A 12,823-nucleotide genomic window follows, 5' to 3' on the forward strand; every position below is an offset into this window, starting at 1 on the left:
GGGAGGAAGGTCCAAGCCCCAGAAAGAATGAAGTACAATATGTCCTGGACCTGAGACCAAAACTCCACACACTGGGACGGTTATCAGGTTATCAGGATATTCTCCGGCCGTCAGCAGCAGCTGTACAACAGAGGATCAGGTTGAGACAGTTTCCAGAGATAAAGTGCTTGTTTTAATCCCATCTTCCAAATTACTCGCCAAGTGGCAAGGAGCCTTTGTGGTCATGAGATGGTGACGTGGTCCCGTCTCTGCGCTCCGTGTCCTTCCTACTGAAAGAGTTATTATTCATACAGCATCATTCACCTCCAGACAGAAGTAAAGGTGTTTCTGTAGCTACCTGTCCTTTATCATGTGTTTCTGTAGCTACCTGTCCTTTATCAGGTGTTTCTGTAGCTACCTGTCCTTTATCATGTGTTTCTGTAGCTACCTGTCCTTTATCATGTGTTTCTGTAGCTACCTGTCCTTTATCATGTGTTTCTGTAGCTACCTGTCCTTTATCAGGTGTTTCTGTAGCTACCTGTCCTTTATCAGGTGTTTCTGTAGCTACCTGTCCTTTATCATGTGTTTCTGTAGCTACCTGTCCTTTATCATGTGTTTCTGTAGCTACCTGTCCTTTATCAGGTGTTTCTGTAGCTACCTGTCCTTTATCAGGTGTTTCTGTAGCTACCTGTCCTTTATCATGTGTTTCTGTAGCTACCTGTCCTTTATCATGTGTTTCTGTAGCTACCTGTCCTTTATCAGGTGTTTCTGTAGCTACCTGTCCTTTATCAGGTGTTTCTGTAGCTACCTGTCCTTTATCGTGTGTTTCTGTAGCTACCTGTCCTTTATCGTGTGTTTCTGTAGCTTCCTGTCCTTTATCGTGTGTTTCTGTAGCTACCTGTCCTTTATCACGTGTTTCTGTAGCTACCTGTCCTTTATCACGTGTTTCTGTAGCTACCTGTCCTTTATCGTGTGTTTCTGTAGCTACCTGTCCTTTATCGTGTGTTTCTGTAGCTACCTGTCCTTTATCGTGTGTTTCTGTAGCTACCTGTCCTTTATCGTGTGTTTCTGTAGCTACCTGTCCTTTATCACGTGTTTCTGTAGCTACCCGTCCTTTATCACGTGTTTCTGTAGCTACCCGTCCTTTATCACGTGTTTCTGTAGCTACCCGTCCTTTATCACGTGTTTCTGTAGCTACCCGTCCTTTATCAGGTGTTTCTGTAGCTACCCGTCCTTTATCAGGTGTTTCTGTAGCTACCCGTCCTTTATCAGGTGTTTCTGTAGCTACCCGTCCTTTATCACGTGTTTCTGTAGCTACCCGTCCTTTATCAGGTGTTTCTGTAGTTACCCGTCCTTTATCAGGTGTTTCTGTAGCTACCTGTCCTTTATCATGTGTTTCTGTAGCTACCTGTCCTTTATCATGTGTTTCTGTAGCTACCTGTCCTTTATCAGGTGTTTCTGTAGCTACCTGTCCTTTATCAGGTGTTTCTGTAGCTACCTGTCCTTTATCATGTGTTTCTGTAGCTACCTGTCCTTTATCAGGTGTTTCTGTAGCTACCTGTCTTTTATCATGTGTTTCTGTAGCTACCTGTCCTTTATCAGGTGTTTCTGTAGCTACCTGTCCTTTATCATGTGTTTCTGTAGCTACCTGTCCTTTATCATGTGTTTCTGTAGCTACCTGTCCTTTATCAGGTGTTTCTGTAGCTACCTGTCCTTTATCAGGTGTTTCTGTAGCTACCTGTCCTTTATCATGTGTTTCTGTAGCTACCTGTCCTTTATCATGTGTGTCTGTAGCTACCTGTCCTTTATCATGTGTTTCTGTAGCTACCTGTCCTTTATCATGTGTTTCTGTAGCTACCTGTCCTTTATCAGGTGTTTCTGTAGCTACCTGTCCTTTATCGTGTGTTTCTGTAGCTACCTGTCCTTTATCGTGTGTTTCTGTAGCTACCTGTCCTTTATCGTGTGTTTCTGTAGCTACCTGTCCTTTATCATGTGTTTCTGTAGCTACCCGTCCTTTATCACGTGTTTCTGTAGCTACCCGTCCTTTATCACGTGTTTCTGTAGCTACCCGTCCTTTATCACGTGTTTCTGTAGCTACCCGTCCTTTATCAGGTGTTTCTGTAGCTACCCGTCCTTTATCAGGTGTTTCTGTAGCTACCCGTCCTTTATCACGTGTTTCTGTAGCTACCCGTCCTTTATCACGTGTTTCTGTAGCTACCCGTCCTTTATCACGTGTTTCTGTAGCTACCCGTCCTTTATCAGGTGTTTCTGTAGCTACCTGTCCTTTATCATGTGTTTCTGTAGCTACCTGTCCTTTATCAGGTGTTTCTGTAGCTACCTGTCCTTTATCATGTGTTTCTGTAGCTACCTGTCCTTTATCAGGTGTTTCTGTAGCTACCTGTCCTTTATCGTGTGTTTCTGTAGCTACCCGTCCTTTATCGTGTGTTTCTGTAGCTACCTGTCCTTTATCATGTGTTTCTGTAGCTACCTGTCCTTTATCATGTGTTTCTGTAGCTACCTGTCCTTTATCATGTGTTTCTGTAGCTACCTGTCCTTTATCAGGTGTTTCTGTAGCTACCTGTCCTTTATCATGTGTTTCTGTAGCTACCTGTCCTTTATCGTGTGTTTCTGTAGCTACCTGTCCTTTATCATGTGTTTCTGTAGCTACCTGTCCTTTATCGTGTGTTTCTGTAGCTACCTGTCCTTTATCAGGTGTTTCTGTAGCTACCTGTCCTTTATCAGGTGTTTCTGTAGCTACCTGTCCTTTATCATGTGTTTCTGTAGCTACCTGTCCTTTATCAGGTGTTTCTGTAGCTACCTGTCTTTTATCATGTGTTTCTGTAGCTACCTGTCCTTTATCAGGTGTTTCTGTAGCTACCTGTCCTTTATCATGTGTTTCTGTAGCTACCTGTCCTTTATCATGTGTTTCTGTAGCTACCTGTCCTTTATCAGGTGTTTCTGTAGCTACCTGTCCTTTATCAGGTGTTTCTGTAGCTACCTGTCCTTTATCATGTGTTTCTGTAGCTACCTGTCCTTTATCATGTGTGTCTGTAGCTACCTGTCCTTTATCATGTGTTTCTGTAGCTACCTGTCCTTTATCATGTGTTTCTGTAGCTACCTGTCCTTTATCAGGTGTTTCTGTAGCTACCTGTCCTTTATCGTGTGTTTCTGTAGCTACCTGTCCTTTATCGTGTGTTTCTGTAGCTACCTGTCCTTTATCATGTGTTTCTGTAGCTACCTGTCCTTTATCGTGTGTTTCTGTAGCTACCTGTCCTTTATCGTGTGTTTCTGTAGCTACCTGTCCTTTATCATGTGTTTCTGTAGCTACCTGTCCTTTATCAAAGTCCACAAACACCCCGATCCTCTGAGGACGCAGGTTCAGCTGCACGTCTGTGGATGGCTCGGTCCGGAAGGCATACTTACTCCTGCAGGAGCAACAGGAGGAGAGAGGTGCAGCAGGAGGAGAGAGGAGCAGCAGGAGGAGAGAGGAGCAACAGGAGGAGAGAGGAGCAGCAGGAGGAGAGAGGAGCAACAGGAGGAGAGAGGAGCAACAGGAGAGAGGAGCAACAGGAGAGAGGAGCAACGGGATGATAGAGGAGCAACGGGAAGATAGAGGAGCAACAGGAGGAGAGAGGATCAACAGGAGGAGAGAGGATCAACAGGAGGAGAGAGGATCAACAGGAGGAGAGAGGAGCAACAGGAGGAGAGAGGATCAACAGGAGGAGGAAGAAAAGGAAATTACAAAAAATCAGAAGATGATTAAAGTCCCAACATGTATTTTACAGGATGTTATCTCTCTTTATATATAATTTATTATTTTTATTAAATTTTGGACAGTGGTAGAGAAATTTTCAGATCCTTCGACACTCTAAAAATACTTAAACTATAAAAAGGAAATATTTATAAAAGAAAAATGTACTTTAAGTATACAAAATAAATTTAATCCATCAAAATTAAATTAAAAATAATAATCATAATAATTAAAAGGAAAAGATCTAAATCCTTGTATTTGAGAAGCTAGAAATATTAAATGTTTTGCATGAAAAATTACTCAAATAAAATTGTAAAAAGTAAAAATAGTAAACAAATCAATAAATATAAAAGTAAAAGTCCGGCATTTAGGACAATCAGGAAAATGTACTCAAAGTATTAAAATTTAAATAAATTTAAGCAGTGGACATTCAATTAAAATATGAAAAAATAATGAGTGAAAGAAGCAAATCCTTATATTAGAGAAGTTAGAAATATAAATACCTTTGCACGAAAATTACTCAAATTAAAATAGTAAAAAAAATCTAGGACACAGTAAAGGTACAAGTAATATTCCTGCATTTAAGACAATCAGGAAATAGTAAAAAAAAAATGCAATACAGCAAAAATACAAGTAACATTCCTGAATTTAGGACAATCTGGAAAATGTATTCAAAGTATAAAAAATAAATAATTAATAAGCAGTGGACATTCAATTAAAATATAAAATCTATATTTTTCATTAAAGAAAATAAATCAATAATAAAAAGTGAAAGAAGCAAATCCTCATATTTGAGAAGTTAGAAGCTAAATAATTGTGCATGAAAATGACTAAAATTAAAATCTGCTTCATGCTCCAACATGTTGACATAAAGTCCAAGAAACAAAGACCAGACAAGGTCTCACTGTGACGGACTCACTTGTCTCTGAGGCTGAGGAACCAGTAGCCGTTACTGGGAGTCACCTCGATCTTCCCCTTTCTGTTGATGGACTGTCTGGCCACGCCCAGATCCCAGTCCGTCTTCCCGCCCACCTCCACCTGACCACAGGAACCACCACATTTATGGACAATGAAGCAAAACTGTGATTCTAAATTACCATTTTATAATCACGACATAAGAACTAACATCCTCTGTCTCTAACCTCCCAGTAGAGTCCCCCAGTAGAGTCTCTAACCTCCCAGTAGAGTCCCCCAGTAGAGTCTCTTACCTCCCAGTAGAGTCTCTAACCTCCCAGTAGAGTCCCCCAGTAGAGTCTCTAACCTCCCAGTAGAGTCACCCAGTAGAGTCTCTAACCTCCCAGTAGAGTCTCTTACCTCCCAGTAGAGTCTCTTACCTCCCAGTAGAGTCCCCCAGTAGAGTCTCTTACCTCCCAGTAGAGTCTCTAACCTCCCAGTAGAGTCTCTTACCTCCCAGTAGAGTCTCTTACCTCCCAGTAGAGTCTCTAACCTCCCAGTAGAGTCTCTTACCTCCCAGTAGAGTCTCTTACCTCCCAGTAGAGTCTCTTACCTCCCAGTAGAGTCCCCCAGTAGAGTCTCTTACCTCCCAGTAGAGTCTCTAACCTCCCAGTAGAGTCTCTTACCTCCCAGTAGAGTCTCTTACCTCCCAGTAGAGTCTCTAACCTCCCAGTAGAGTCTCTTACCTCCCAGTAGAGTCTCTAACCTCCCAGTAGAGTCTCTTACCTCCCAGTAGAGTCTCTTACCTCCCAGTAGAGTCCCCCAGTAGAGTCTCTTACCTCCCAGTAGTCTCTTACCTCCCAGTAGAGTCTCTTACCTCCCAGTAGAGTCTCTTACCTCCCAGTAGTCTCTTACCTCCCAGTAGAGTCTCTTACCTCCCAGTAGAGTCTCTAACCTCCCAGTAGAGTCTCTTACCTCCCAGTAGAGTCTCTTACCTCCCAGTAGAGTCTCTAACCTCCCAGTAGAGTCTCTTACCTCCCAGTAGAGTCTCTTACCTCCCAGTAGTCTCTTACCTCCCAGTAGAGTCTCTAACCTCCCAGTAGAGTCTCTTACCTCCCAGTAGAGTCTCTTACCTCCCAGTAGAGTCTCTTACCTCCCAGTAGAGTCCCCCAGTAGAGTCTCTTACCTCCCAGTAGTCTCTTACCTCCCAGTAGAGTCTCTTACCTCCCAGTAGAGTCTCTTACCTCCCAGTAGTCTCTTACCTCCCAGTAGAGTCTCTTACCTCCCAGTAGAGTCTCTTACCTCCCAGGAGAGTCCCCCAGTAGAGTCTCTTACCTCCCAGTAGTCTCTTACCTCCCAGTAGAGTCTCTTACCTCTCAGTAGAGTCTCTTACCTCCCAGTAGAGTCCCCCAGTAGAGTCTCTTACCTCCCAGTAGAGTCTCTTACCTCCCAGTAGAGCCTCCCAGTAGAGTCTCTTACCTCCCAGTAGAGTCTCTAACCTCCCAGTAGAGTCTCTAACCTCCCAGTAGAGTCTCTAACCTCCCAGTAGAGCCTCCCAGTAGAGTCTCTTACCTCCCAGTAGAGTCTCTTACCTCCCAGTAGTCTCTTACCTCCCAGTAGAGTCTCTTACCTCCCAGTAGTCTCTTACCTCCCAGTAGTCTCTTACCTCCCAGTAGAGTCTCTTACCTCCCAGTAGAGTCTCTTACCTCCCAGTAGTGCCTCCCAGAGGAGATGGCCTCCCTCCCGATCACACAGACGACTCTGTCGAACCTCTCTGGATTGTCTGGAAGCAGCTGGTGTCGATCTCCACATCTCACCTGCAGAAACACCGACAGGTGATCACAACACAACTTTATAAACAGAAGGCCAGAAAGGATTTTATTCTTATATCTAGCAATAGTATCTTAATTATATTGTTGTGAGTATAATTTACCTACTGACATACATACTAACAGGTGTCTTTTTGTAACAAAAATGAGTGAGTAACTCCTCTTCACAGGGTGAATAACCCCTCTTTACAGGGTGAGTAACCCCTCTACACAGGGTGAGTAACCCCTCTTCACAGGGTGAGTAACCCCTCTTCACCGGGTGAATAACCCCTCTTCACAGGGTGAGTAACCCCTCTTCACCGGGTGAATAACCCCTCTTCACCGGGTGAATAACCCCTCTTCACAGGGTGAGTAACCCCTCTTTCCAGGGTGAGAAACCCCTCTTCACAGGGTGAATAACCCCTCTCCACAGGGTGAGTAACCCCTCTACAAAGGGTGAATAACCCCTCTTCACAGGGTGAGTAACCCCTCTCCACAGGGTGAGTAACCCCTCTCCACAGGGTGAGTAACCCCTCTACAAAGGGTGAATAACCCCTCTTCACCGGGTGAATAACCCCTCTACACAAGGTGAGTAACCCCTCTTCACAGAGTGAGTAACCCCTCTTCACTGGGTGAGTAACCCCTCTACACAGGGTGAGTAACCCCTCTTCACTGGGTGAGTAACCCCTCTACACAGGGTGAGTAACCCCTCTACACAAGGTGAGTAACCCTCTTCACAGAGTGAGTAACCCCTCTTCACTGGGTGAGTAACCCCTCTACACAGGGTGAGTAACCCCTCTTCACCGGGTGAATAACCCCTCTACACAGGGTGAGTAACCCCTCTTCACAGGGTGAGTAACCCCTCTACACAGGGTGAATAACCCCTCTTCACAGGGTGAGGAACCCCTCTACACAGGGTGAGTAACCCCTCTACACAGGGTGAATAACCCCTCTCCACAGGGTGAGTAACCCCTCTTCACAGGGTGAATAACCCCTCTCCACAGGGTGAATAACCCCTCTACACAGGGTGAATAACCCCTCTCCACAGGGTGAATAACCCCTCTCCACAGGGTGAATAACCCCTCTTCACAGGGTGAATAACCCCTCTACACCGGGTGAATAACCCCTCTACACAGGGTGAGTAACCCCTCTACACAGAGTGAATAACCCCTCTCCACAGGGTGAATAACCCCTCTTCACAGGGTGAGTAACCCCTCTACACAGAGTGAATAACCCCTCTCCACAGGGTGAGTAACCCCTCTTCACAGGGTGAATAACCCCTCAACACAGGGTGAGTAACCCCTCTTCACAGGGTGAGTAACCCCTCTTCACAGAGTGAGTAACCCCTCTTCACAGGGTGAGTAACCCCTCTACACAGGGTGAGTAACCCCTCTTCACAGGGTGAGTAACCCCTCTTCACAGGGTGAGTAACCCCTCTTCACAGGGTGAGTAACCCCTCTCCACAGGGTGAGTAACCCCTCTTCACAGGGTGAGTAACCCCTCTTCACAGGGTGAGTAACCCCTCTTCACAGGGTCAGTAACCCCTCTACACAGGGTGAGTAACTCCTCTACACAGAGTGAGTAACCCCTCTACACAGGGTGAGTAACCCTTCTTCACAGGGTGAGTAACCCCTCTTCACAGGGTGAGTAACCCCTCTTCACAGGGATTTCAGTCTTGTGTAAAGACTTGTTTTTAGGATTGACATTGTGAGCTTTTTCATGCTTTTCAATCTATTCAACTGTTGAATATGATGAGTTTTTACCTCAAATATTGGCTCCAGTTGAGAGTTTTAGTTGCATGGAGTTTAAATTATATTTCTAAAGTATTTTCTACCACCAGTATCTACCCACAGATACTGAAATGGGAAAAAACATGCTCATTTCAAGTATTTCTGGCTTATTTTATTGTTACTACATTTGGGCTTTTCAAGCCACAATTGCTGGAAATAAGTATTTTTGTATTTATTTTAAGACATCATTGGTTTTTCCAGTTCCTATATATTTTTACTTACTAGAAGAATTCTTACAAAGACACATTTACTTACTGCACTGGCAGATAATTTGACTTGTTTCAAGCATGCATTTGATTAATTCTAGTTCTTTATTTGTCATGTTTTGTCAGTTGGTTTTGCAGTGTGTCCAGGTGATATAATCACCAAAGATGTATGAAACTGATTATCCAACATGAAATGAACAGAAAGAAGCTGCAGACACAAAAAAAAGGCAAATGTCTGCACAATTTGCTTACAAAAAATAATTTTAGTCACAACTTTTAGACACAACAGCATGAAATAGTGAATGATTAAAGCTCTCATTGAGTAATAAATGGAGTGTTAACGAAGATTATTGTTTGATACTCACACTCTTCATGTCCTCTGACAGGATCAGTCTGGGATGAGCAGTGTTACAGTCCAGAGTCACATCCACTGGAGGAACACATCATTTTTATACTTTTATACATTGAATTATGTCTGAAAAAGCCTTCATGTGTCCATAAAAAGGTTTTGTACCTGCGTACTCCTGCACCCTCCTCATCCCTGCACAAAACAGAAATATTTCATTAAAACAGGAAAGAAATGTTGTTAAACTTTGGCATAATGAGCTGAATAGGCCTTTATATTTACCCTATTTTATTACATTTGACCTTTATATTTATTCATTATATTTTAATTTATTTTAGACCGTAAACATATACACTTATTTCCTTTTATTTTAGACCATAGGCCTTTATATTTACCCTATTTTATTACATTTGACCTTTATTTTTATTCATTATATTTTAATTTATTTTAGACTGTAAACATATACACTTATTTCCTTTTATTTTAGACCATAGACCTTTATATTGATCCTATTTTATTTAAATGTATTCAAGACTTTTAAATTTTATTTTATTTAAGACTTTAGTTCTTTATATCTATCCTATTTAATTTTAATTTATTTTAGACCTTTATATTTATCCTATTTTATTATTTAAGACCTGAGACCTTAAATGCATTGTATTTAAATGTTATTTTTATTTAATTTTATTTATCCTTTAATTAACCAGGACAGTCCCTTTGAGATAAAAGATCTCTTCTTTCAGGACGTCCTGGTCCAGACGGCAGAACAAACAGTTTGTTTTCCCAAGAAAAGAGTCCTCAGAGCCAGTTTCCTCAGGGACAGTCTGTAGAAGAACTCTATGCAAAAACTGAAATCTAAGTAAGATTAAATATCTTAGATCAAGGGGATATATCCTTATTTTTTGTCCAATAAGATAGTTCTTCTAAGTCAGCATCTTTTATGTCCGACTGTTTGACTTGTTTGAAGTGTTTTGGTCCTTAATGATCTAAATCAGATATTACAGCTTGTTACTGAGATTTTATCACCTATACTGAGTAAATACATGCTGGAAACTAGAATACCAACAGTTACAAAGCTGCTTCACCAACACAAGTATAAATTCATTTTGTGTCTTTTTTAGTCATTTTGTGCCTTATTTTAGTCATATATATAAAACAAGAGTTACGTATGTAACTACTGTTCTATGAATTCTGGCTGACCGCCGGAGGCGGAGCTTGAAGCGCTGGATATTCCACCTGGTGCAGGTCAAGTAGTTATACCAACAAAGTGACCTGTGACCCCTGGACGACCCGGGAACATCTAGAAGTTCTGGGCTGCGTCTCATCTCCCTTAATGTTCGCCTCCTCTATCCTCTATCCTCTATCCTCTATCCTCTATCCTCGCTTGAACCGGAAGTTCTTTCGCGGGCGCCATCTTTAAGACCGTCCCAAAGCCCTTATTTGTGATCGGAGGATAGAGGATAGAGGATAGAGGAGGCATATCGGAGGAGGCGCAAGCGAGGATACACGAGAGAATCCTATGCGGAAGTCTTTTAGCGGTGGCCCCGCCCCCTGACTCGTTGAATAGACGCAGCAGCTGATCGGACTGATCTTATCATCGCAACATCGCTGTAGTTTGATACCGGAGTGAAGACAGATCACAGATTAAACTAAAGTGTGTCACCACAAGTTTTATATTTTATTTATATGATTCACCATGTAATTAAAATCTGTTTTATTGTGACTCTGAACAACAAAAACACCACAAACATATTTCTACATTTATAATAAATTAAGAGAAACATCGCTCTAGAAGTTTTTTTCCTTTTTCCTTTTTTTCCTTTTCGTGATTTGTTTTTTCCACCGTACAGATTTATTATGGATATTATTAAAGTAAAAAAAACAAAACAGTAAAGAGTATGAGAGTCTGTCTGTCAGCAAGAAACACTTTTACATTGTTTGTCATTTTCATCAGTCCCACGCGAGGCTGATCATTCCTGAGTGACATAATTTACATTTTACCTTCATCATCTAACCTAATAAAATATTGGCCGGTGTTCAGCGGACACAATCATGTTCTGGGATATTAAATAATTAATTTATCACCAGGATCGTCTACTACGACGGCGTATTAGGGCCATGTATGAAAATGAATAAATAAATATGGAGATAAATAGGGGAGAGGGACCCAGCCACCATGGCATGATTAAAAACACCAGGGGTGGGTGGGGTTAGTTTTTAGACTGTTTGCTGGTTTCTATAAATATAATGCCTATCATATCATTATGTCAAGATGATGGCTCTAGCATTCACTGATTATTATTATTATTATTACTTGTTAGTAGTTAGAATACACTAATTCTAAGGTATTTGTGGTTCATTAGATTAGATATTTTTACTGGTTTTGGAAAGTCTTGACAAGACAACTTTTCTTCATCCATTGGCAGAACATTTTGATATTTTTAAGCAAAATAAACCTAATTTTTGTACTTTTTTTCTTGTTTTTGTGAGGTGTCTTTTTGCAGTGTAGAGGTGTTTAAAGCAGGAAGTATTTCTAGAGGGATGTTGTTTTTCAGCCCAGAGAGAAAAGACTTTTACCACCTGCAGGACATTTAAAATCATCTGATGTTATCCTGATAAATCCTCTGGCACAGAGACAGAACCAAGAATGAATTCATGATGAAGATGCATGTAAATCACATTAGCATACTCTAAGACCGGTCTAACAGAGCTCTGGACAGAGTGGACACTCACTGGGCTGAGTCCGGGCCGGACTGGGATCCAGGACGGAGGCAGGAAAACCTGGAGAGGAGCAGAGAGAGACGGATCAGGAGCTGAACAGTCCACTGGGAAGTTCAAAGGCCTCAGGTAGCAAAAAAAAGATTTCCATGTCTTTGTTTGGTAACACTTTACAATAACCATCATTCATAAATGGTAAACAGATTAATGTTTAATTAGCATTTATAAACTGTATATAGGCCATTTAGAATGGTAAATACATCATTTATTAATGTCTAACTAACTCCATCATTCATAAATGACAAATAGATGGTATATTAATGTAAGTTTATAGTTACTTTACCATTAAGAAACTAATACATTATAATTAATAGTTTATCAATAGTTTTAGTTGCACTCATTTTAACATTTTTAACACCATATTAAGTATGTTAATGATTTTGGAATGATTCACATGCCTTTAAGAAATTGGTTGAAAACATATAAAGATTAAATATGTATAGCACTTTGTAAATGGTGTATAAACCATCTATACACATTACTTAGTTGGTTATAGTAAAGTGTTACCCTTTGTTTTATTATAAAGCAGATCTTAGTACAACATAAATACTGTTAAAGTATGAAAACACTCAACCAACAGAGAAATACACACATATTGAGAAACTGTGACTTTAAAACAAGCTGTGGGCGTTTGTGAGTTCTCATCAGGAGGTACGTTAGCATGTTAGCATGTTAGCTCCCTGGAGTCTCTCTTCTAAAAGTCTGAATGTGTTGGTGGTCAGAGGCCTGAAATAAGGTTTGTGTTTTACACGAGCTGAAGAAATGTTCGCCTTCTGTTCTACGACATAAAAAACATGAGTAAACACCAGTGGTGGACTCAGACTGTTTGAAGGGAGGAACAATAAAAACACAGAAAGCTTTGATGCATCATGTCTGATGAAACAGGCCTCATCCTTCATTATGATTAGCATTAAGTTAAAAAGAGATCCAGATCAAAGTGATTATTCACTGCAAAAGCCACCTCTCAAAAAGAAGAAAAAAGTACAAAAATCAGGTGTTTTTTGATTAAAAATATCAAAATTATCTGCCAATGGAACAATAAAATGTGTCTTGTCAAGACTTTCTAAAACAATAAAAATATCTAATCTAATGAACCACAAATACCTTAGAATTAGTTTATTCTGACTAATAACAAGTGATTTATTATTATTGTTGTTAAATGTTTCATGTTAAATGTTTAAATATCAAGTGTCAGTTTAATGTTCTAGTTAATTACATACACACTACACAACAATACACACTTCTATTGGTTCATTGATCATAAAACTATT

The 12,823-nt window shown here is 40.9% G+C and overlaps 1 protein-coding gene across 1 annotated transcript in view; it reads right to left on the reverse strand.

Annotated features, from left to right (window-relative positions):
- LOC131967730 (E3 ubiquitin-protein ligase TRIM39-like) overlaps positions 1 to 12,823 on the reverse strand; it is a 36,678-nt gene that overhangs the window by 2,230 nt on the left and 21,625 nt on the right. The window contains exons 9-14 of the mRNA XM_059328671.1: positions 11,508 to 11,555; positions 8,943 to 8,969; positions 8,794 to 8,858; positions 6,331 to 6,441; positions 4,650 to 4,768; positions 3,308 to 3,404 (exon numbers count right to left, since the gene is read on the reverse strand). Of these exons, the coding sequence (XP_059184654.1) occupies positions 3,308 to 3,404; positions 4,650 to 4,768; positions 6,331 to 6,441; positions 8,794 to 8,858; positions 8,943 to 8,969; positions 11,508 to 11,555 (467 nt within the window). The remainder of the gene's footprint in view (positions 1 to 3,307; positions 3,405 to 4,649; positions 4,769 to 6,330; positions 6,442 to 8,793; positions 8,859 to 8,942; positions 8,970 to 11,507; positions 11,556 to 12,823) is intronic.

The sequence above is a fragment of the Centropristis striata genome, unplaced genomic scaffold (assembly GCF_030273125.1).
Source record: "Centropristis striata isolate RG_2023a ecotype Rhode Island unplaced genomic scaffold, C.striata_1.0 Scaffold_25, whole genome shotgun sequence".
Lineage (NCBI taxonomy): Eukaryota > Metazoa > Chordata > Actinopteri > Perciformes > Serranidae > Centropristis > Centropristis striata.